At 47.7% G+C, this 24902-nt stretch overlaps 1 protein-coding gene across 2 annotated transcripts; it reads right to left on the bottom strand.

Annotated features, from left to right (window-relative positions):
- Nucleotides 1-20442: 20442 nt before the first annotated feature.
- Nucleotides 20443-23276, bottom strand: LOC149357407 (uncharacterized). 2 transcript variants are annotated; one of them, XR_016289900.1, is made up of 4 exons: nt 22950-23276; nt 21583-21699; nt 21101-21420; nt 20443-20714 (listed from the first exon to the last, which is right to left on the bottom strand). XR_016289900.1 is itself a non-coding variant. In XM_089577919.1 (3 exons), the coding sequence occupies exons 1-3, from the start codon at nt 23154-23156 to the stop codon at nt 21172-21174; spliced, it is 573 nt and encodes a 190-aa protein (XP_089434045.1). In that variant the 5' UTR covers nt 23157-23276; the 3' UTR covers nt 20992-21171. The 2 variants fall into 2 exon arrangements, 1 of the variants encoding a protein (XP_089434045.1); XM_089577919.1 differs by lacking the exon at nt 20443-20714 and having other exon boundaries at nt 20992-21420.
- Between the last annotated feature and the right edge of the window lie 1626 nt (nt 23277-24902).

The raw sequence follows: 24902 nt of genomic DNA, 5'->3' as shown, positions 1-24902 counted from the left end.
GAGATCTTAACTACACAGGGAGTTTGATTAGGTCTCAAGTACAGTAAATAAAAATCGGCAGTAAGGGCGGCGAGCATAGGATACAGGAGGTCACGCTAGACGTAGTGGATAAGTACAGGTATCATGGGGTGTGAATAAATAATGGTGCTGAGTATCTGACAGGCCATGAAAATATGTAACAACTAAAGGTAGCAGGAGTGCAGCTGTCAGTCGGTTTGATTGTTGATTTTTTTAGCACCTGATCTTCGCCTATAAATGCGTGGTATTCCCGGGAATAAAGTCAGTTATGCCTAGCGCCTGAGCTGTCTACTCTCCTTTCATCCCTGTTTTTGGCGCTACTACTGTGTCATCTCAATCTAAACACAAACTAGGCAAGTTTTCTGCATTAAGTGCTATTTCAGTGCGTATCCTGCTTCCTACGCTGCACACAACATGAATTCAGACTCTGGCAGTGTACTTTTCCTTTGCTGCGACTAAACTGGCGATAAATAGACGACGTTTTGAGTTGGAATCGTTTGCAGTGTGTCTAGATGAGCCCTTTTACAGATAAGGGCACAAACTTCATCTACATATTACCAAAATAAATTGAGGCAGGCGTGAAGGTAGCGACTTACTTTCTCAAATTTTCTTTGGATCCTGCCGAAAATATCCGGTAAGGAGGTCAACGCGGTTCTTCACAGCGTGCAACGTCAAATCGCACTTTATTGCGATCATGGCTTCTTCTGGAAACCACGTACACATGTGCACACAGAGGCTCGAAAGAATTCACCGCATTTTGGTCGGATTGCAAACAGCTGTCCTTGTCGATTTTGAAGCGCTTTAGACGACTGTAGAAGGGAAATGAGCACAAACATGTAAGCGCTCTCAGACGCGAGTGTCGAGCCATAGGCAGCCATCTTGAACTAACCGGAAAGCCCGAGACGTTTCGGTAAGACACGACCGGCGCGCCAGCGGGACGGAGGCGCCGTTCCGCTGACCCGCTACCGTGTGAGCGTGCTGGGCATGCGCACTTCGGCGCCCGTTCCGCTCAGGCGGGGGAAGGACCAGGAAACCGGTCAGCTAAAACTCTCTAATAATGGTGCCATGAACTTAACGACTTTCCCTACGTTAAATGCCAGCAAAGTTGGACTCAAAACGACGCGCTAATTTAGCTCTGCGAATTCCTTTCGCACGTCACCCGAACACCAGGGGCATATAGAGCGTCGCTTCAGCTAGAACAGGATGGATAAAGGAAACTAATGATCTAGTAGCAGTCTAATTACTCGTGTTGAAATGCAGACATCAAAAACGACACGACATGACAGTTGCACACGGACAAAACGCCACTGGGCCAAAGCAGTGCAGTGCTTCGTAGGGTCGAAGCTGCAAGGCAAAGGAGTGTGCGTGCAGTGATTGCAGCTTCTTTCTAGCCAGGGTGGCGTTAATTATTGGTCTTGCACATCGCCTTGTAGTACATGGCAATGGCTTAAAGCCTGAACAGCAGATTAGGGTTACGCTGGACTCGTGGTACTCTGGCATGTTAGATCATATTATGATGGCCTCTTCGATTTCATACTCAGCAAAATTCATCCCACTACTTATGAGGATAGATGACCACATTGCGTGGATTGGGCTGCGTTATTCCACGCCACGCGGTCCTTCCAACATAGCCCGGTGTCGTATTTCCAAAAATTAAACATTGAAGCTGTCGGAGAGGGCCTTGACCAGCACGGTCCTTGAGGACCTGCTCAACTTTATAGAACGAGGCTATGCAGCGGCTGTCATCGTGGGGGTCCTGGACTGAATGCAAGAAGTCCGCAGCGACCTGCACCCTTCCCATCGAGAAGCCTCCTCCCAGCCCCTTGAGCAACCAACTTTCCAGTTTCTTGCTCAGTCGAATCCGTTGAGTTAACTTCGTATTTATTACTAAGTAATTGAATGTTCCTACACTGTTGGTATTTTAGAATAAGAAAAAAAAATGTTGAACCCCTTCAGCCTTCAGTATATTTTGTGCAAACCTGGAATTTTTTTTATTCTGCTTCTTTACTAACGAACTGAAAAAAAAACAAGCCGCAGGGTGGCTCACTGGTTAGGTGCTCGGCTGCTGACCCAAAAGACGTGGGTTCGATCCCGGCCGCGGCAGGCGCATTTCGATGGAGTCGAAAGGCTAGAGGCCCGTGTGCTGTGCGATGTCAGTGCACGTTAAAGAACCTTAGGTGGTCTAACTCATCCTGAGTCCTCTCCTACAGCGTCCCTCATAGCCTGAGTCGATTTAGGACGTTAAACCCTATGAAACCAAACCGATGTATACTAACCAATGAATCAAAATATAGTGCGTAAGCGGGGATGCTGAATAGTGCCTTTTCGTCACATGAGGACACCTGTGCCTAATAGTTTCAAGGGGATGAACTCCGTACATAGTTTTCTCATCTCCGTCGTTGCAGACCTTTTTTTCATGAGAATAAAATGACCTTAATTAACGTGTACATAGCTGTAGCGTAGAGCAGCCATTAGTGGTCTTGAAAAGCCGTCAGCAGATCTTTTAAGTCCTGAAAGACGGATATGTGCATTGTTTGATGCAATTGTTTCAGTTTCCCGGCGCAAATTTCAAGCTCGCAACTCTTCTGCTTCTTGGGCCCAAGTAGCCAGTAGATGATTCTTTCGTACCAAACATCCTCGACCGTCGGCCACCCAGATAAACTATTACGTCTTTTTCGCAGATGCAGTCGGGAACAAGATAGCCTTCCACTATTTCTCTACTGACAGGTATTGCAAACTGTTGGCAATGCGCCCACTACGCTGGCGCTGAATACGAACAAGGCTTATTTCCGACTTTTCTTTATCCTACTACTCCTAACTGCAAATGTCCGTCTTCCTTTGGTCCCGCGTCTTTTACTGCGTGAACAGTAGAAGCATCATTTCGGAAAATCCCGGCGTCGGCGTCCGTTTGAAGCCTAAACGAAGGAGTGACGCGAGGAATCCGAGCGTGGTAAATGGAGAAGCACATGCGCCTGCTGCACTTCGCCATGATTGGTCCTTCTAACCCCCCCCCCCCCTCCCCTCCCGCAATCACGCTCCCTCTACAACAGATCATCGGCCGTGCCGTCTGGTAGGGTGCATTGATGCCCGCTCGGTACCCTGTGCTCTGGCGGGTGGGAGCGCCTCTAGCGGCCGGAACTCTGCTCGCAATTCAAAACATCAATGACGCATGGGAAGACGATAGAGATATAAGCTACGAAGATTATCGCTGAAATGTCATCGTTCGACGGAAATGCCCGGCGGGACACCGTCAGCACAGCTGAGCAGTGAAAATTCATATCCGCGCCTGCGAGCCCCGCAACCGCAACTCTACCTTTGGGAACCTACCGGCAAAAACAAAAATGCAGCTCCGACATGCGAGTCCGGCCCCTGCCGGCAACTTCCGAAAACGATGCGCGTGCTCTAACCACTAGGTCACCACTGCTATGTTATATTAGAGATCAATTTAAAAATCAACTTTTTTTTGGTTTCTTGGGGCTTTAACGTCTCAGAGCAACTCAGGCTATGAGGAACACCGTAGTTAAGAGCCCCGGAAATTTCGACCATCTGGGGTTCTTCAACTTGCGCTGACATTGCACAGCACACGGGCCTCTAGAATATCGCCTCCATCGAAATTCGATCGCCGCGGCCGGGATATAACCTGCGTTTTTCGCGTCTGCAGCCGAGCGCCATGACCACTGAGCCACCACGACGGCTATAATAAATCAGCTCTAGTTATACACTTAGTAGATCCGCACTCGTGTATGGGCCGCTATCCATAGCATGGGAGCCGATAATCTGGAACAACAATTACCCGCAAAGAGCAACAGCGTCTGACTTGTGCGTAAATTTACTTGCAAGGCACGCACACCTGGAAGTTTCCACATGACGCCTGCCTGCTGAGATTAACATCTTAGTAATGCCATCATTACTGTCATTATCATCGCCTTCCAGCATGCAATGTAGTCCAGCTGCCTTCCATTTCAGCGAGAATTCAGACACCTGTACTCCGTATGGATGGTAACGGCTGGCCACGAAGTTACGCCCTACAGAACGGCTATGAAGAATACTACTTCAGCTCGCCTGCTCTCATGAATTCGTGACGCGCGGTGTCCCTGGACATTACTGCTTAAAGGTTTACAGTTAAGGGAATTTCGAATGCAGTGGATGGAGCTGAATATTACTTTATTTACAAGGGTGATGAGGAGGCGGGCTTGAGCAGCGGCGGCAGTGATAGCAATTATGAATCTTAACGTATCTACAACCAAGCGCCAAATATAGCGTCAAACTGTGCAGAACTTCGTCGAAGTAGAGCAAAGGATGAGGACAGAAGAAAGGCGACAAGACACAGAGATACAATGAAGTAGGTTCTGCACAGGACAGGTGGAAAACTGAAATGAAAAATACAGCTTTCGTGTAATGGTGAAGAAAAGTGCTGGCCCTTAGGCGACTCTGTATGCTGTGTCCATCACTTGGCCAACACGATCCAGCTAACGCTGGGTCATTCACGTTACAATCTCGTAACCGTACTGCGATTTTTTACACTTTACATTTTCGTGTTATGCTGCGAGATCTCCCCAGATGCACACCAGGGGCCGTATTCTATAAGCTGTTCTTTTTACATTGTCCATTTCGCACCCATTCGATCCTCTGTCAGCGGTCGTGCAGATATGCCCGCGGCTTTCAAGCCTCTGTGGTCAAGTCATCCGGCCATTTGGGGGTTTAGCGAGCGGACCTTACCATTGGCTGAAACTGGATGCCATATGCAGTCAATGGTGAGGTGCATCGCGGTGCTCTGTCAACAGCAGGAGAACGGCCCTGACCACTGGCTACCATTGCCTGCGATATGCAGCCAAGGGTGAGGTCCTGTCGCCAACCAGCCAGTGGCCGGGCCGCTGGCCCCGGACGCTTGCGAATCGCGCGCATATCTGAGCGACCACTGACAGAGGACAGAATGGACGCGAAATGGACAACGGAAAATGAACAGCTTATATAATGCGGCCCCAAGACGTTCGCTATAGGGCAAAAGATCTCTGCCACAATTTCACTGCATTTAATAAAATTTCTGCACAGACACATAAGTCTGCTTACGTGTGGGAATACGAAAGCATTACAGTCTCGGGGTGCATTGTTTCCGCGCAATGTTTGTACGTGCATTAAAGTTCTTTTGTACGAATTTATGTGTTTGCGTATTGGATGAGCACCAGATCGCAAATGTCCGGCCTCTGTCGCTGCACGGCAATGAGGTTGGCAGAGTTTGCATGTTGTGGACGCAAGACGTTCAGGTTTAGCTGCTTAGGACGCCCACGTACACACGCTCGTATGACACCACCTGGAACGCTGCATACGATGAACGGTTGCATCAGAGTTTTGATACGAAAATCTGTGAAGCCAATCAAATGCACGTGCATATGTCGACGGTTCAAATCACTGTCGCAACCTAGTCTCAAAATTGTCTAGCACTTGTAAGCTATACGCAACCAGAAATCGTATTACACCACCCGGTACGCCGTACGACAAACGGTTTTGTCACAATTTTGGTACGAACACTGGCAAAACTTGCGCTACGTGGTGGTCTGCTAGTGCGGGGAATGTACAGTATTGTGCGTTTTTATCGTAAAGACTTTCAATTTTTTTTTTTTACCTCAACCGCTGGATGGTTTGCGGTGAAACTGCACAAAGAGCTTGCGTATTATGGTAACTTTTGTATCGTAGCAAGTTTTACAACGGTACTTACTTCGTTGAGCCGTGCATGATGCAAAAGCGTAATCGTCTGCGTCGAGATCGGCGAACCGAAACCCAAAACACCGAGTTTTTGCTGAAGGGCGGAAGTAGCGCCATATGTCTTCTGCAGTGGAAAGCGTCAGAAGACGCCAAGGCGAGCGTTGCAAGGAGCGCGGGCCCTTTGAATACGCCTTTCCGGCCTTTTTGTCTGCTTCAACTGAAGCGCTTCGAACATTTTCGGCCAACTGAGCGGAAAAAATACCAGAAACAACTATTTTAACGAGGCTGTGCCATTAAAACAATATTGTTTGACGTCTTTTTTTCGTCCAATGACTTTATCCAATTCAGCTTATATCGTCTGCTTTCGTGGCTCTCCTAAAGCGTCGGAGGACGACGTCGCGAAGTCCTGAGCTGTTTTTTTCTTGTTTAATTTCGTTGTGGAATACAGATAGCGCTAATGCCACCCTTCAGCAAAAACTCGGTGTTTTGGGTTTCGGTTCGCCGATCTCGACGCAGACGATTACGCTTTTGCATCATGCACGGCTCAACTAAGTAAGTACCGTTGTAAAACTTGCTACGGTACAAAAGTTACCATAATACGCAAGCTCTGTGAGCAGTTTCACCGCAAACGAGCCGGCGGTTGAGGTAAGAAAAATTTTGAAAGTCTTTACGATAAAAACGCACAATACTGTATAGACGAACGGCATAGAAAGCTTTGGCTGAATGGCGGTTCTTGGTTTGCTGTGCGCGTTGTAAGGCCGCTTGATGACGTCACATTATTTTACTTGCCATCGCTGGGATTTTCTGCACCACCTGCGAGTACACACATACGTATGCGCCGCCAGCTTTTCTCGTAATGGGACTAGACGATGCTTTCGCAGTAAAAACTTGAAACAGTTTTTATGAAGAACTCTCCCCTAGCGTCAATTGCTCGACACGCAAGCGACGTTGGCCTGACGTCGTGGAATAGAGATATGTAAAGAATAGTGCGCCACATTCCTTAGTGCGCTCAGCCTAAAAATACATATTACGTCCCTTAAAGTTTTCAAAATGTATAATGTTATCATCACGCCCTAGCAAATAGCTAGAGGGAATAAAAACATAGAGAATGGCGTCCTTCATTTGTGCCGGGAGTCCTCGTCGTTTTCAACAGTACGAAATGATAAACGGAAGTGTGAACAGGATATCAGCAAAGAGGTCTTTTTGTAGCAATTTCACGTTTAACCTTAATGGCTTTTATAAGGCCTCAATATTTTTTTTTCTTCTCCAAATTGTGGGTTTTGGATTTGCACAATGCGCATCACGTTAGTCCGTTAGTCTTGCCCACCGCGGGAAGAGCGCATGCTCACGCTAGGTCCGTAGTGCTGTCTTCTTAATGGCTTGTAATTCTCTTTATTCATCCCAATTTATTCAGCAAAAATACGTGCTACATTCCTTCAAGAGTGACGTACGTAGTAGCAACAAGCCCGAAAAGAAACGTGGTAGTAGAAAATGGAAAGCAACATGACATTCCCGTCGCTAAACTGAGTCATAGATGTTCAGGATTTGTTTGCTCGAGCAATACGCGCTTATTGCTATTTCAAATGTTTAGAGCAAATGCGTTCCATCTTTTGAGCAAAGTCAGCATTCGGCGGGCTGTTCGTACTAAGAAAAGAGTGCCAGGGACGTCAGTTGCTTTTGCAGCGCTTGAATACAGAATCGCTCAAAACTGCTTGATCGGAAGCAAAATGGACTTGTCCTTTTCCACGGTGGTTGGTTTCTGACTGCCGCACTTTATTTCAACTTTGCAGTATATAAGTGAAGTGGTTCTCCCGACGATGCCGCACCTCTTTCGTGGGATTACTCGGCCAGTTCACGAATTGTTCGCCACATTGGACTAAATCTAGCTTCTTCGCTGTGCTTTCGGTAGACCAGTGATTTTAATTATAATTGTCCTGACTCGCAAAATTTCGGCCTCTTCTTTTTTCTCTCCACCCGTATGTTCTACTTACTATTTTCACTCTACCAGCGCACATTCTCCGGAAATCTCGCGCATCGCGTCTCCGCCAGCGGGTGACCTCGCGCCCTGTACGCGTGCAGCGCAGCTGTTCTTGCGTGTCCTGCGTTGGCTGCGTCGCCACCGACCTGAGGTAAGGGAAAACGCTTTGCATGCGGCGTCCCCACGCACCGATGAACCTTTACTTGATAGCTAGAGAGCTGACTCGTCGCTTCCGCACACGCTGATCACAGTTACCTGGCTTTAAACTTGCCTCAGCTAAGCTTGGGGTTTGAGCGACGCGAGAGGGATAGCCTTCGAGCTCATTTTGACGCGCTATAGACTTTTTTTTTTTGTCACGAATGCCGATTACCTTGACTCGCTCAGAAGTTTCTGTTTCACCCCCGTAAAAATGCAGTGCAGCGTTCGGACTTACTGCATGAAGTTGCCGCATTCAGTGAGCTCGGTCTTTCGAAATCGCTACAGCCCCGACGCGCTTGTTGTTCTTGGGGGACGCGAAATAAGCGTTTGCGTTTGACCGTGCTCAGCCTTGAGATGCAGTTCTACTTTCGCCACGCGGAGCACTGATGGGTTTGCTTCCAACCAACATACTCTGTATCCCGAACGTTAAGAGAATCATCGTAACAGGTTCCAAGTGATGTCGAATGGCAATGTCCTTGCATGCCTGCCATGCTATTGTGCCGCGTTCCGAGGCATACGTTGAAGGCGATTACGCCGGGGGCTGCTTCCTCAATGGGTCGTGTTCTCCTGCCAGGACTACGGATGAGGTTAGCGTTCCCTCGCAAGCTTGCCCTCAAGCACGCTGAGCCCGCACCGCCGACACAAGCGATTCGGTGAAGCGAGCCGTTCCTGGTCCGGCATCGGGAGCACCTGGGTGGCCCTCTCCGATGTGAATGAACGCACGCTCTCTCGATGCACCGAGATTCGTGTCGTCTTTATTGATGTATACACTCCGCTGGTGCTACAATGCCTTCACGGCTGTTGTTTCAATATTACTCAAACGTAGCACAGCAACGTACCTTGAGGCTCACTTTTTTTTTTTTTTGTAAAGAGAGAGCAGACTTTAAACACTGTCGGGCAATCTTCTCCTATTTTTGGCTCAGGGACTCTTGCTATATTTTCAAAAAGCCGAATGGTGCAAGGTCGCGGCACACGCAGTGCTTGCATCTCACGCGATCGAGGTGAGTCGTGCCGCGGTGCCATGTATTTTCAGCTTTCGTTTCTGTGATCCACGCGACATACGCTTTCATCTGCTTTCTGTGCACCAAAAGCAACAATTGGTCGCTCTTTTAGTGCAGTTGAGCCAATCAGTCGCAGTGGAGGACGAGAAATTCTACAAAATTAATATACTCCTAACACTCATTCCAGTGATCTAGCCCTGTTTCTATACCAAGTAGTGAAAACAGTGCCGGCTAGAGTGGGGAAAACACTGCTAGGGTGCGCATCATGAAGACTCGTTTAGAAGCGGCAGCATTGTGTCTACGAGTTGCTTTGTTGCTTATCCGAGCCAGCTGTCCCGCAAGCTAAGCCGCAAGTTTTGGGGAAGGTCGTCTTGGGTATTTGGTATTGGCTGTTCAGGGTATACCCCGTATCGTGTCTCCATTAAACCGGCAGCATCCGACACGGGGGGGGTGAAGGGTGTCCGAGGAGCCCCTGCACATTCTTTTTGTACTGGGGTGCCATCAGCTTCTCAGTTGACATCGGGCTCAAACAGCAGCCTCTCTACGCGCCAAGATTGGCAGAACATATCTAAAAGCACTAGCGTGGTTTCAAAGTTCTTGCAGGATAGGTGTCTTTTCTTGTATTTGCTTGCGATGTTCGGGTGAATGATAGGATTCAGACTATAAATTGAAAGGTTCCGATTAATTTCAACTGCGCGAGAAAGCGTGCGAATTAAGTTTGAGTCTGGTCGCATGAGGGACACGTGATGACCGCAGCACTTAGAAATTTCGGCTTCCATACGTAGACGGAGCCGCTGCTTCGTGCCGAGTGGAGTGAGAGTGTGGGTCTGGTGGCAGCTTAACGGCATACGTCGCTGTGATATCAAACATATGTGTACTATTCATCCGTGTACGGAGGCTCACACTGCATGATACGGCGGTTAACGCTGTTTTCTTGGGGCTCCAGTGGTGTATTTTTGCTAACAAGAAATGGCGCAACAAAAAAAAACCGAACGGTGAAAGGGAGATAACACACGCTCGCGGTCTGTTGTCTCTCTTTCAACGACCGCGCGCTTGTGTAGTCTCCCTTTAACCATCCCATCTTTTCGCGCCATTTCTTAGTCGGGAAAGCATGTGCCACCGGCCAAATAGCCACACTTCTCGCGTATTTTTTCTTTAAGATGCAAGCAGGCCTGAAAGTCCGACGGCTGGGGAGTTTGAGGAATCTTGAACAACTGTGACGTGTTGTAGCGATGATGTACCATTTGACGGCCTTGATGAGGCGAAGAATAATCATTAACTGAGAACGATGTAGGAATGAGTAGAGCACAGTTGTGCAGAGACCTTTTAAGGTGCCGGTTAGATGTCTGAGGTCAAAATCACCACAAGCTCCTGAATGGGCCCTTCAAAACACTAAGATGCACTGCACTATTGCCGTCGTCCTTACGCATGCGTTCTCCCCACACAGAAGAAAGCTAAAGATTATTCCGTTCGGGGCTTCCCGCTGACGCCGAATACCCCAGTCATCATGGCCATCGAAGGCGGTCAACGAGAGAGCGCCGGACAAGATGTCAGGGATGGCTGCATCGTGATGTGCCTTGGGGACGCCGCACACTGGCTGCCCGTAAGCGAGAGGGGGCAGCACCTTCCGCCATACGCCAACCACTGCCACCAGGCGGAGCGGAAACGCTGCTCCGGGATGGTCAGCGTGTCCAGGATGGACGGCGGATCCACGACGTTGGTCGCACTCGTGGCTCCCCGCAGTTGCCGGCTATGCGAGGATGTGCACCTGCAAGCCGCGCTCTGGTGTCCCTGCCCAAGGCCTAGCACCGCCGGCAGCACGAAGCAGGTATGCCACAGGCAGCGATGGCCTCAAGTGGTGAAGGTCCCGCCTATATCGGCGGAATGAAGCGAGAGCGGCACGCATTAGACCTGAAGATGGGCCATGTTATTTATTTAGTTTAATTTGGTCATGACATGTATCGTGACCAAAGCAACAGGATGTGGAGAGCAAACGATCCATCGCGAGCGCGGCCGCTCTGGGGCCGCATTTATTTTCTAGATGTTGATTTCATTTCTCATTCATTTGGCCGTCCGCCATTGTTAGCTGCTGCCAGAGAGTTAGACCCTGGATGTCACGCTGGTCCTGACAAACATTCCCATGATGCCACCTGCTTGCGTAAACGCGTCTCGCGCCAATGTCGCACTGGTGGACCGGCGCCGACAGCGACCAATCACGGAGCACGTCAACGTGTTTGGGACATCTGACGAGCTTTATTGCTTCTAATGTAGACTCTGCAAAGAATCTGCATGAGGTCAGTTATGTGACAAATTGGCGTACCGTGGTCCGTGTGGCTCAACCGGGCCGGGCGCGGCGGTAGGAGAGCGACCAGCGCCGGCGCCGCGACCAGACCGGACCTGTACTGGTTTGGCCATTTGCCTCCACCCCTTCTGTTGTTTCTTTACGGTTAACGTCACGGCCAAATGAAATTGGAAATTAAGTGTGTCGTTAAAAATATGGCCCTTAGTCACTAAGCCTCGCCAGCTGCCGTAGTACTGCTGAATGTAGCATGACCTAGTCAGAGGCGCCATGATTCACCCATTTGTCGTACAACCGCCGCTCAGTTTCCTTCCTGAGACGATATAAGCGCCGAGAAAGCTCGTCTGTCATGTCAAACGCAATTTCATCTTCCAGCATTCGTCATCGTTGTCACGGGCGTGGAGCGCGTTTAAGCAAGTGGCATCATGTGCGTGTTTTCTGCTGCAACCAACGTGGGCAAACCCCCAGTGTCTACGTCTTTGGTTGAACAACCCAGTGGGAGTGGACCAATCTAAATGAAAACCAAACAAATCGTCACAAAATAGGACCCCTGGATGGCAGTGGGATGGCGACTAGTGGCGTTCGCGGCAAGAAACGGTTTCTGTTGCTGATGAAATGTGCATATGCAGTTGAGATGGCGAATTACGACATCATTTTCACTCTTCACACAACCTCCTCCCCCGAAAAAGAAGGTAAAATTTATTCTATTCTTTATTCGATCCCCCGTCACCCCGTTGCAACCTTAATGGAAACAAGAAATTCAAATGCGTTTTAAAAGGGAACACAGGGGTAAAAGCCTACAAAAACGAAAAACTGGAAGTCGTAAGCAAAATAATATAATGCATATTTTTGTGACGCAAATGTATAAAGTGTAGACTATGGGGTCTATTCTTGTAGTAACGCTCAAAGGGCTAGAAGCAGTTGTCGCTTTCTAGCACCAGCGTGCCAGCCCTAGCAGTCAGAGCTGTGACCCCCAACCCGCGGTGCGGTGAGTCGCAACCACGGCGGGTTCGGGCCAGAGGGGGCAAACACGAGTATGCTACTCGGATGAGCGTTTATTGCTCCCGAGCAATACAATGCAGCAGCAACAATACAACCGCCGTAACGAGCGAGGGTGTTCCGCTCGCGTACGGGGGTGAAAAACACAAAGGGCAGAACGCACGCAAAAATGTGGGGGAAGAAGGTTCCGCTCACCTCGCGTGGTTCCTCGCTCACGGCCCGCGGCGGTCAAGTCACACACGGTGGCCGGGCGATAAGGGCAGCGGTCTCCGTGGCAGATCTCTGATCCGTGCGTGTGCACGGCTCCCGCCAGACGACGAGCGAGCCTCGGGAGAAACGCGCCTTCTTCCCGGGCTGTGGAGAGGAGATCTCTCCGTTGCGAAAGGAGAAAGAGGGAAAGTCCCCGCCGCCGCGGCGGGGCGAGAAAGGAAGCGGGGGCGGCGTGAGTGCCCATCCTCGCAACCTCCCGAACGGCGCGCGCATAGCATCGCGTGATAATTACGCGCGGCCGTTACTATGGGGCAGGGGATTCATGTGTATCCCCACAAGACATAAAGCTTCTTTATGGGCAGCTACAACAGGTTCATTTTCACTTCTATCATTGAGGAGTTAGTATTCCTTAATAAAGTGCGCGCGTTAAGGTATGAGGCCTTATCCAGCGCTGACTTTCTATCAAGGGCATGACAGATATGAAGACGTGAGTCCTTTGATTCGATTCAAAACAAGAGGTACGAAACTGTGGTGGTTCACATTCTTGCCTGTTGATACGCGCAGCAAGCACGTCTGGCAGAAAAACAGGGCAAACTTAGTCGATTAATTTTAGATTTATGTCTGTTTGAATAGCCAGCACTGCCAGAAAGCGCAGTAAACTAGCACCTGTCGGCCGCCGCGGTGGCTCAGTGGTTATGGTGCTCGGCTGCTGACCCGAAAGACGCGGGTTCGATCCCGGCCGCGGCGGCTGAATTTCTTTGGAGGAGAAATTCAAGAGGCCCGTACACTGTGCGATGTCAGTGCACGTTAAAGAACCCCAGGTGGTCGAAATTTCCGGAGGCGTCCACTACGGCGTCTCTCATAGCCGCCCAAACTCTGAAAGTTTCCTTTCCTTCGAAGTCTTCCTAACCTTACCTGAGGCCCCCTTTCCGCGAATGTTCGATGGAGGAAGCCAGCTTACTCTGAAAGCTCCCCTCGCCTCTCCTCAAGTAAGGAACGCATGCCGCGTGTCTGGGTTTGAGGGTTCCTTCACATCGGCCAATAGGACGCCGAGTAGGAAGTTGCATTCCCGCGGCAACAACAAACATGGCGGCGCCCTTCGAAGCTGGGCCCCTCGATTCGGATTGAATTCGTCGTCGTTACTGCGTTTTTCAGTGCGTTCGCTAGCCATAAATGGGCCATCGGTCTTTCGCTTCCTCTCATCTCGCCTCTAAGGAAAGTATGAGTGATAAATTTGCCTTATTTTGCTATTTAGATTGGCGATTCAGCCGCTTTTAGGCTTAAGACCATCGGTTTGTTGACAGAAATGGTTTCCGTCTTAACAACCAGATGGCGCCACTAGGCTGAGCTAGGCGGAAAACTCGTTCACCTGATGCAAAGGGAATAGCCACATAAACGTCAATCATGTCATTGCGTCGCTGTTTCAATTTCAATTTCAATTTATTTCCCAGAAGGTTCTGGTCGGCTGACTGGGCTAAAAGCTGTGCGTAAACAGCTTGACGAGGCCCCAGCCAGCCGTTACAAGGCATAACAGCACACATTAAAAGAATATTCATATACATAGAGAAGCAAATAGTTGATACAACAAGGAAACAAAAGAGTATCATGGATTCAAGTAAAGGCAGTGAACATATAGTTATATTAAGAGGACACCAAAAATATCAATTCGGCAAATAACACTAACTGCAAGGAAATATACATACAATCAACTCAATAAATGACAGCAAATCTTACACACTTTATTAACGCTTTAAACGAGAAATTTGTTAAACAAACTGAGGAAAATTGGAGAGAAATTTTCAACTAAGAGAAAGAACATCAGGTTACATCATTACAAAATAATGACGTAGTGTAGCTTTGGTAGATTTATTCGTGTCTTTGTATTTGTTGAGAATTGTGGGAAGATTGTATTCTAGTGCCTGTAGCCTGTAGTCTGTTCGAAAAAACGGTACTAGCCATTTGTCTGTGTTTGCGTGTGTTTACTGGATGGCTATTTTCTTTTAGCAGTGTGGTACCTTCTACCATTGATCTGAAGCTGGAAGGGAAATAGTATGACAACATAATTCGCAATTCGTACATATTTTGAATCCTTACAACATTATGCGCCTGGAGAGCTTGTCGAGTATGACCTAAGTAATCAAGATTCGCAATATGACGAATGGCTTTCTTTTGGAGCAGTGAAATTTTCTCTATGTTTGTTTTAGTAGTTGTGAGCCAAACTAAAGAACAGTAATTGATGCGTGAGGCAAATAGCGCATTATATATCTGAAGTTTTATTTTACAAGGAAGAAAAGTGCGGCAGCGGCAGATTGCGCCTGTCACTGACGAGAGACTATTAGTTAACTTTTGAACGTGTGAATCCCAAGTAAGGTTAGAAGAAAATGTTACCCCAAGTATGGTGTGTTCATGAACGATTTCAATTTTCTCACCAGCACAGGTAATAACACCTTCAAACCTGATAGCCTTGTTTTTTGGTCGAAATACCATCACTTTTGATTTTGTAGGATTGATTTTGAGTATATTAGCACCACACCACTTCTGAAGAGTATCAAGCAATTGGTTACATTTGATCATTAGTTTAGTTACATCTACACCAGAGAATAGTACTGTGCAATCATCAGCATATCTAATGAATTTTAAGGTCTTATCAATGTTTACAATACTGTTGATATACACATTGAATAATAAAGGGCCCAGCACGCTACCCTGCGGTACACCTCTGATGATTGGTAAAAAGGACGATTGATAGTTGGCAAGATATACGCATTGCTGCCTGTTTGCTAAGTAGGACTGTAATAAGGATAGAGGCTTACCCCTGATACCGTAAGCTGAAAGCTTATGAGTTAGAATATCATGGTCCAGAGAATCGAAAGCTTTACTGAAGTCGATGAAAAGGCTGACAGTTATTAGTTTCTTTTCAAAATTTTTCACTATGTATTCCTGAAGTTCTAATAATGCTAATTCAGTAGAGCGTCCTTTTCTGAAGCCAAACTGTGCATTAGAAATTAGGTGGAACTTTTCAAAGAATTTGTTAAAGCGGTCATATAATATCTTTTCAAATCCTTTTCCAAATGTAGGTATTATAGATATTGGGCGGTAATTTTTTGGCACGTTTTTATCCCCTCCTTTGTATACAACAGACACCCGGGACTTTTTCATCGCATTTGGAAATTCCCCGGATTCAAGAGAAAGATTGAATATATACGTTAGTACTGGTGTTAGGTATTCTATAACATACTTGATAGGCTTAATTTGGAGGTTATCAATATCAAGGGCTTTGCTGTTTTTTAGTGACATAAATGTTCTATAAACTTCTGCTTCATCTGTTGGTGTAAGAAATATACTTTCGGCGCATGAACAACTTAAATCTTCGTTTATTTGGGAATTTTTGTGTTGTAGTGCAGTTCCAATGAAGTGCTTATTGAAAAAGTCTGCAAGACCTTGACCGGTAATTATCTGGTCTTCGTGAGTTATTTTATCAGGTAATAAATCCTTCCTGTCTCTACCCAGAACATTATTGATTACTTTCCAGGCTGCGGCCGGCTGTTGTTTACCAATACTTGCAAAGAGATTTTCAAAGCAAGCAACTTTTGCCCGCCGAAGCTCAGAATTCAGCTTGTTTCTGACCACTTTGAAATTTTTCAAAGCATCAGGATTTCGCGTTGTTAGAAAAGTGTGGAAAAGTATTTTTTCTCTTTATAGTCTTTAAGTGGTCGGTGGTTACCCACGGCTTTCTTATCTTCTTTGATGGAGTAAAAGTTTTGATAGGAAAGTGTTTGGAATAGATTGTGGAAAATATCTCGAGAAATTGTACATATGCATCGTTTACATTTAACTTGTCATACACAGAAGACCAGTCTTGGAAGCTAATGTCTATTTTGAAAGCCTCTAAAGCACACTGAGGCATATATTGTACGGTTATTTGTTCAGAACGTTTTTTAGGTTTTGGTAATGAGTCATAGAACATAAAGATGGGACAGTGATCACTAACATCCGATGCTATAGTATCAGCACTAAAAACAGAAGTTTCTGAGTTTGTTATAAACAAATCTAAAGCAGATGAAGTAGACACAGTAACACGAGTCGGTGTATTGATAACACTTATGAATCCCAACGACTGAAGTTGAATAGTGAAATCAATGACAGTTGAAGTATTATCGAGGGTATTTATATTGAAGTCACCTCCGCATGTTAGCTGAAAATTATTGCTTCGAACATATTCTAGGAGGAGGTCAAAATATTTCATAAAAGATTTCATGTTTCCCTTCGGTGGACGATACATGACCGTGATAACCTCTAGCCCAGCCTTCACAGTCAAACATTCATAATCATTGGTAATTTCACAAAATTCAGGCAGTAATTCACAAGCTGAATGCATAAGCTGAATTAAAAGTGGAAATTTGAGAAACGTTGTAACGTCCCGCAAAATACCTGCGTTTAGCGCACGTAAGCATGCACACGCTTATGGTACATAGACAGCGTCGATTTATGCTATTTGCTAGCCATATCTCTCACGCCACGAGCGGCAACGTGGTGGCCGGGAGGTCGGCGGCGGCGGATTTCGCTCGCTGTCGCCGCCGAATGCCGAAGTGTGGTGCGGAATCTGAACGCAAATTCTTCCCCTAAGTGCACTTCCACTGGATTCACCGTGTCGCGAAGCGACCTGGCTGTTGGAGGATACAGGTACACTTTATCGAATGCGTATTCACAAGCACGGTTCAAAAACTGCTTGTAGTCGCCCGCGTAGCGGTCAGTCCACGCTGCCATTTTCTCCCGCCTGCTCAACTGCGCTCACGCAGGGCTCGCGTCCTTGCGCCGCGTCTCGCCGCCCGCGTGAGTGTGCGGAGTCACTTGTGGCAGCAGTGAGGTGAAGCGCTCCTCCAGGGCCAGGAGCGACGTAAGGACGCATGAAGGCAGCTGGCAGCTGCCTTAACTGTGAGGAGGCACCAAGGACGACCTTACTTAGGGCGCCTCAGTAAGGAAGCTTTCAGATTCACATGAGGGCGCCTCACTGCAATGAAGGCTTCCTTACTGAGGTAAGGAAGCTTTCAGAGTTTGGACCGCTTTTGGACGATAAACTCATTAAACCAAACCAAACCTAGCACCTGTCGATTGGAGTAAGAGCCCTATTTCTAGTTCAGTGCATACAGTCTGTAACCGCCATACTACCCGGGAACGGGATATTTTGTTAAAAGAGGAGCTAACATTCTGGGCAAGATACCGAGCTCATCAAGTGCTAGTTGAAAGGTGGCTTGTGGTGTTGCTTCTAGGTTTCAATTCCCGGTCACTGCGGCCCATTTTCATAGATGCTGAATGAGGGCGCGCAAAGGGTGTGTGTCAAATTCATTCCTGTCCTCTACTACGCCACATTCGATAACCCAAGCATGTAAAATACACCGGTTTTCTAAAGAGATAACGCCATGTACTTGAGGCCAAGAAAGAACACCTTGTTTCCGTGGCGTTGATTCGTAAATGCAAATAATAAGAGTAAAAAGAGGACTAATACGGGCTGGTTGGTGCATGTTGAAGGAAAGCATGAAACCGCGCAAAGATGGGACAAAAGAGCACGAGACGCAAGTGTATATCTCGTTCTCTTTTGTCCCGTCTTAACGCTGTTGCCTACTTTCCGTCAGTGGAAGTAAATGGGCGCCTTCTTCATTTCCAACTTAGTATCCTTTTCCGTAATCATCTTAACGGAGCTGATGACTAAAGGAATGGCTTGTGATCCCAGTGGCTTAAAACCATCACTAATCGATATTCAACGTTTCTGCCGGCTCCCAGATCCAGAATTCGCTTTTTTGTTTTGCTTTTTTTCCTTTTTATGGGCCTGCTAGTAAACGTACCTTATCATGTCAGCCAAGCGTTTATCAGCCGGGTTAGTCTTGCTTATTACTTCCCTTTCCTTTGCGTCACTTCCAAGCTTATGCTTGACAAGACAAACAAATAGTCTGAGTTCCAAACCATCTTTAAATATTCGATTATCCTTCCGTGCGCTTACAATTTTGGTGTGGAAACAAGAGCTTGGAAACTCGCAATGCGCTTGTACTTGTCTGGAGTCAGTGAGGTTTTCTCCTTAGCTCTTACAAGAGGGGGTCCACCTATCAAGCTAAAGCATAATGAGATAGCCCCACATTGGAGCCAACACAGAATGCTCGAAATGCAGCCTGAAACCGCACTTGTTATTCTTGCGCTTTGCGTAACCGGTCTCCAGGGGCTAGGCCCACTGGGCGCACTGAAAAGGCGCCGGAGGAGGTACCCAATAGCTTCCTCCTGCCTACCGAAGGCACGGCGTCCACAAAGTGCTGGTCCATGTACGATCCACGCTTTTCGAAGAGCTCCGAGACGCACCTGGCGCACCGGCTGCCGCTTCCTACGCTGGAACATTCAAGAGCGTGTTACCTGCGCCGTCGACTTTGCCGCATTGGTCGTCCCTACCGCCGTGCCGTACCTCCTTGCAACATCAGGTACTTGAATACGTCACTGGTCAGACCTTAACGTTTTGTGTTGACACTCGTACAACCGAATTCTAAAACGCTCCTTACCTAAGACCATTTCCTTACCTTACCAAAGGAGGCCTTCATGCCCCCTAAACGTAAGGCGCCCTTCGAGGGCCACCCCGAATTCTGAAAGCTCCCTTCACACCACTTCACCCTCCCTCAAGTAAGGAGCCCTAAGGGCCACCCAGGACCCTTCTGCTGTCGAGGGTATACATGCTATAAATATGGAGAATATGCTAACATTTGACAAAAATAACTAATTGCGTTTAAGAACCTACATTTATATTGATATATCCGGGCACAATGCGAATTCTATTGCTCACGTTCTCGCTGAAAGTTTTGAAAAATGTTGCACGGGGCGGAGAAACAGGCTCCTCTGGCAACAAGGGCAACACGTACTTGTGTGCGCCGAGTGCGGTCGCAGGTCGTCGTGCCGTGCTCGGCCGAGCGTACTTCACCGAAGACGAGAAAGACCTCTATCGAGCTTGTAAGCAAATATAGAAATGCAGTGGAATGCAAGAAGACTGATGCCGTCTCGCTCAACGCGAAATCAAGAGCGCGGGAGCGCTTGCGCTCGGACCACAACAGTATGCTCAACCGTGGCCGCCGCGATCTGCTCCGGCGGCGGCGCGCGGCTCAACGTTCGCCCACGAGAAGTCGGAGAGCTGAAGAAGTTGCGGGACTGTTTGAAACGAAAGCTTAAAAAGGAGAACGCGAGGCAGAAAAAAAGAAGTGACACGACAGGTAAGTTTCCGTTTCTTCTTTAACATTCCGTTGTGCAATGTTGCGGTGGCCGGCGCCGACCTCGCTGCTTGAAGTCGAGACCAAAATACTTTGAATATTTTGGAAGCTACTTTGAAAGCAGGGAGCGTTTGGTGCAATTTTTCAGTGCTGCTATCACCGTACCGCGTATTTTGCTTGTAGTAGAACCTGGGTAATGAACGCAAAAGCTGAAATGACTAAGAACAAGCTTACCACTGTACTACAGTCGCGATCATAATTACCTGCGACGCTCTGTTGGCCACCTTCGGGTGTGCGTTCGATAGAAAATACAGAACCAAGCATGCGGGCACGCTGCTCGACAGCTACATACAGAACTTCACAGCAGCACCCGACTAGCATCTATTCGTGACGTGAGCTCGTACCTCCTGAAGCGTGTTGCGAGTCATACTGAGAGCGACAGTACATCGTATTGATGCTAAATAAAAATCGTTTTGCCGCTTTCTGTAATTTGCGGATACTCCAAATGCCTTACTGATCTGTTGTCCTGGAATGCAGGCAGCTGTTCTAGAATGTGCATCTGCATGTGCTAGATTCCTCAGCCCATTTGTAAAGTTAGAGTATTCAAGCTCCCACAGCCACTCAGCTGAAAAAGCTCATGTGTCTGAAAAGGTAGTTGTAATATTTTTTGTGGCTTATTTTCTGTCTGAAGCTTTACATTAGATCACAGCAGCAAACATTTGCTGTGCACAGTGATGTGTTGTCAGTCTTTGTGCTTAAGACACCAAGGAAGGGGGGCTACTTTTGTTCAGTGACATTTATTTGCTTGATTTGAGCTAGAACGTATTGAAATGCTTTATCACAATTTCTCGCAGAATACACACAAGACAGCCAAGCTAATGGCAGCCAAACGGTGGATGATGTGCTCCACAGCTCGCCACCACCTGCTGTCCGCAATGCCAGGCTGGCAGCCGAAGAAGAAGAGGCAACTCCCCGGCCTACACACAGCGATGACACAGGAACCGAGCCAGTGGTTCACCGTCGGCAAAGTGGCCGGGTTGCTGCAGTGGAGGAAGCTCTGTCGACAGAACCTGAAAGCACAGCTTCAAGCTACAGAGGATGAGCGGACACAAAGGCGCATTGAACATCAATCAAGGCTGAAAATGATTGCAGACGAGCATGTGCTAAAAGAGCAGCAAAACACTGATGAAAGGCACAAAAGAAATGCTATTCATTAGATGAAGATGAGTGTGTTGCAAGAAAAAGAAAAAATGCTGAAGCTTAAGCAAGCTGTACTTGCCGAGCAACTCGAGGCTTTCTCTGCAAAGCAGCACTGAATAGAATCATTGTACCTAGTATTTTGCCACTGCCTTTCAACCCTTTATCAACTCTTTAGGTCAATTTAGCATTCGTGCAGTATTCTCAGTTCATGTTGATATTCACTTGCAATTGCAAAGCATTTAACACACAACTTTACCTCTAATCAGAGTCCGTCTCACTGCCAGCTCCACTCTGGTTGTTTGTGAAGCATCGCTGAATAAGTTGTGGTCACAGCTGGGTGCCCAGAAGGGTATCAGGGGGGCATGGTCCTGCGTCAACCTCTTCGGGCTCATCGCCATTTGGAACTGGGTCCCTCAGGGAACACGCAATGTTATCAGTGCTGCACATGCCGTGATGACGGCAGCTGACCGCTCCGTCTTTGTTTCGAGCTTCTTTCCCAGGCACAAGAACCTCCTCTTCCACACTCCAAATGCTCGCTCTACTGAGTTCCACGTCTTGGTATGGCTCCTGTTGTACCTGCCGGGAGCATGAAAAATAATTAACACAAGCATATCACACACTGGTGCTGCAAAATTGTTTCTCTGGCCTTTTCTGTGTGCAAGTTTGCGGGTTCCTGAGTGGCGCCATCAGAAAGGGCAAACATGCGTATTCTCGATCTCCAAGAAGGACACCACGTACTGCCTTTTGTTGGTAGCTCACCATCACTCGGCTGTTACAGAAGATGCGGTTATCGTGAACACTACCGGGCCAACTTGACACAACGTCGTAGAACTGAAGTTCAGGGCCTGCGACAACCTGTAAAGGAAACAAGGAAAGGAAGTTCAGACCACTGTGGCATGTGTGAGAGAGAAACACTTTACTTAGTGACAAATTAAGCACTCAGCAGCTCCTCGGCCAGTCGTACCAAGGCTAAATGGGCAGCCAGCTCTGCCAACCCGAGCCCCATGCACGCTAGGTTGACGGTAAAGGGCTGTGAGAAGTGGGGGCATTGCATGGCTTGGGGCATGTGTGGATAATGCCAGGTATACATGAAACTGTAGTGTGCCCTTTTGCCTTGTAAACTACTCTGCAAAGGTGCACCTACACCAGGCTCACAACATTTTTGTGTATGATGTTCTCTGCGTGCATCTGTATGCTGTGTGTGATCTCTCGCGTGAAAAGGAATAGGCTGTCAAAGCCAGACAGCTAAACGCCTTTCCATAGGTTCCCATATGAATACTGTTTGGCACTTCTGCCTGCTGCGGAATGGCAAGACACGCTACCGCGGATAACACGACATGCATATCCTTGAGGGATGTGTACCGTTGAACACTGCTGCAACTCGTCATACACCAAGAGGCACTTTTCTGGAGACGCATTTCTTGCCAACGACAAAAATTATACTAGATGTGAAATGTCGAAGAACAATCTTGGTATAAATCAAAGATTTATACTAAGATTTATCGACTAAGTGTTCGCTTTAAACTAGAAACCAAAAATAACATGTCATATTCAACATCTGGCAAATCTGAAAGAAAAAGCGATTTACCCTTTTAGAGAGCCTGAAACCTGGTTGGTGCGTACACTGCGCATAAATACTGGTAAACAGCGCCTGCAATATACACTTCCTTCTCTTCTAAATGCATACAAATTTGCCAATTTCAACTTGTTTACGTGCACTTATCGTGAATTGTGTTGCTTATACGTAGACTGTGTTACAAAATGATTTTTTTTCCTTTAAACTGCTCTAAATGGCATTTTTGCTTTCTCTAATTTGTATTGTTTCTTCATAGTGCTTGTTGTACTGCTACAAGATAATTATGTAATGGTGTTTGGATGACCATGTAAATTGCACATATGTACAAACCAGACATAAGATTGTTCTTGGTGTTAACAATGCGTTTTACTGTGAATTGTTTTTTTTTTCGTCGACTGTCACTGCTGCCCGGTATAAGGGGGCTGCGGCTCAGTCAAGCTGTCTATGACAGCTTTTTCTGCAGCTCCTCTGTCACTTTTTGGAAGAAATAAAAATGATTGATTGATTAATTGATGGAAATGTTACATACCTGCACATTTGTCGAGAAGAAACCTTTCCTGCTCTTGCACACTTTAGCGTTGTCTCTGTTGGGGCTTTTTGTGGGCATATGCATACAGCCAATGCACACAGTAACGCCGGGGAAACCTCCGATGCCGTAAAATCTTGTCATCGTCGGCTTTGCTTCAGAAACACTCGGCAGGCGGACGCACTTCAGAAAGAGACGCACACAGATCATTTACGTCCCTACCCAAATGCTACTGCTGACAGCAGGCTGAGAAATATTCGCCAAATCTCCCACCACAGTCTGCATCACGCCACTTCCGTAGAACCGGTGCGGGATAAGGAGCTTCAAGTGCGGCCGGTAGCGGAGATCCTCTGTTGTCTGCACTCGCATGTATCAGCAGCTCTTGCAGAATAGCCAGCACACAGCTTGTTCAGAAAAGCGATATCGGGCCAAGAATTCCTGGTCGTTGTAGCGCTCGAGTAGGTACAGCCCATCGGCCGGACGCCGTTGTCGCGCAACCGCGGCAGCTCGTACACACGGCAGCGCAAAAGTTCACGTGCGCGGCGCAAAAACCTGACGTAGCTTTAAAGTTGCCGTTCTGGGTGATGAACAGAATTGCCTGCATTACTCCCTGTTTCCAGCGGCACAGGAATGTAGCACCTGGACGAACTCAGGAACACCGTGTTCGGGAAAGCTGAAGAGCAGCGTCCCAACGCGCACACACAGGCAACGATCAGAAACAAAAAACCGACGGCGCTCGCTCATACGGCCCGCGCTGCGCACGGGCGAGCAGCACGGCGTGCGCAAAAGAGCGTACCGCGTGCAGAGTTTTGCAGAGAAGCTTGCCTTCAGTTAGAGGAGCGGGGTTAGGAAGCATGAAGGTAGCATGCCGGCTACCTTAGCGTAGGGAAGCACCAAGGAGCCCCTAACTTAGGGCTCCTTAATAAGGGACGTTTCAGAATTGACATAAGGTCGCCTTACGGTGTTTGAGGCGCCCTTAGTAAGGTAAGGAGCGTTTTAGAATCTTGTAGGAGGCCTCAGAAGCAAGTCATATCTGCGGTTATTATTATACTTGGCTGACTATGGACGCGGTTATGAGGTGGAAATCGCAACAGGCTGTCGACTCTGCCGTCGGCAGGAGTGCAGCCTGTTGCTGGTTTCTTTCTACCATGCAAATTACTATAATGCCACTGAGTTCCTTGTATTTTTGTTGTCCCTCAAAACAAACTAAAATAAATAATAGACACCAATGAAAACGAACAATATAATGCTTAGGGCACTATCTGCCACGTCACCTCAGACATTCTTGGAAGTGCGCGCTGATGCGCATTGTCCATATACTGAAATTACCGAAAAAAAAGAGTTGATAGGCACCGCTACGGTCAAAAATAAAAGGTATGGAAGAGGGGCCCTTTCCCTCCCCACAGGCACTCAAACTATTGCTACCCGAGATCGGAGCGGACCGCTACGTTCGTATCTTCGCAACCGCGCTGTCCTTGTTTTGCTGGTTGCGGCAATTACGCCGTCAGAAAGCGTGGTTGTGCCTTCCACTGCCGGCTGCCCTGAGAAAGCAACCACAGCATTTAAGCTTCCGCTGCCTTTGTAGAAATAGACTGATAGCGGCTTAATTCACCAGTGAACGAGTGAAATGTACGGCTATACCGCAATTTTGGCTCATTTCTCCAGCTGCCTGCATTTCGATTTCGGTTAGTGGAAAAATTTGTTCACACGCGCTGTTTTTCTAACATAACTTGTCTCGGCAACACATGAGGAACTGCTTAGGCTGCAAAAGCTGGCGACAGTTACACGATCTGTGCTGCGAATCGCAGCGCCATCTCTTGCGTCACATGGCTCTTAAAAATACTCGGCCGGCGTCTCCTCTGCGACTCCCTGCCATTGTCTCTCGTTGTTAGGGAGGGGGAGCAAAAGCCGGTTTTGAAACGAAAGCTTCACTACGGGACCTCGGGCTTCAATCGC

Source organism: Amblyomma mixtum, chromosome 3 (assembly GCF_055824585.1).
Source record: "Amblyomma mixtum isolate Tamu chromosome 3, ASM5582458v1, whole genome shotgun sequence".
Taxonomy (NCBI): domain Eukaryota; kingdom Metazoa; phylum Arthropoda; class Arachnida; order Ixodida; family Ixodidae; genus Amblyomma; species Amblyomma mixtum.
Note: the sequence above shows the minus strand (reverse complement) of the source record. Positions and strands in the feature narration are given on the sequence as shown.

What these genes read in the sequence shown, in the direction of transcription:
- LOC149357407 (XM_089577919.1), bottom strand. Translation starts at nt 23,156, where the DNA reads ATGATCTGTGTGCGTCTCTTTCTGAAGTGCGTCCGCCTGCCGAGTGTT. An exon ending in TCTTCTCGACAAATGTGCAG is followed by an intron (nt 21,700 to 22,949) that starts GTATGTAACATT and finishes TTTCCTTTACAG; the next exon opens with GTTGTCGCAGGCCCTGAACT. An exon ending in TGAGCTACCAACAAAAGGCA is followed by an intron (nt 21,421 to 21,582) that starts GTACGTGGTGTC and finishes TGCTCCCGGCAG; the next exon opens with GTACAACAGGAGCCATACCA.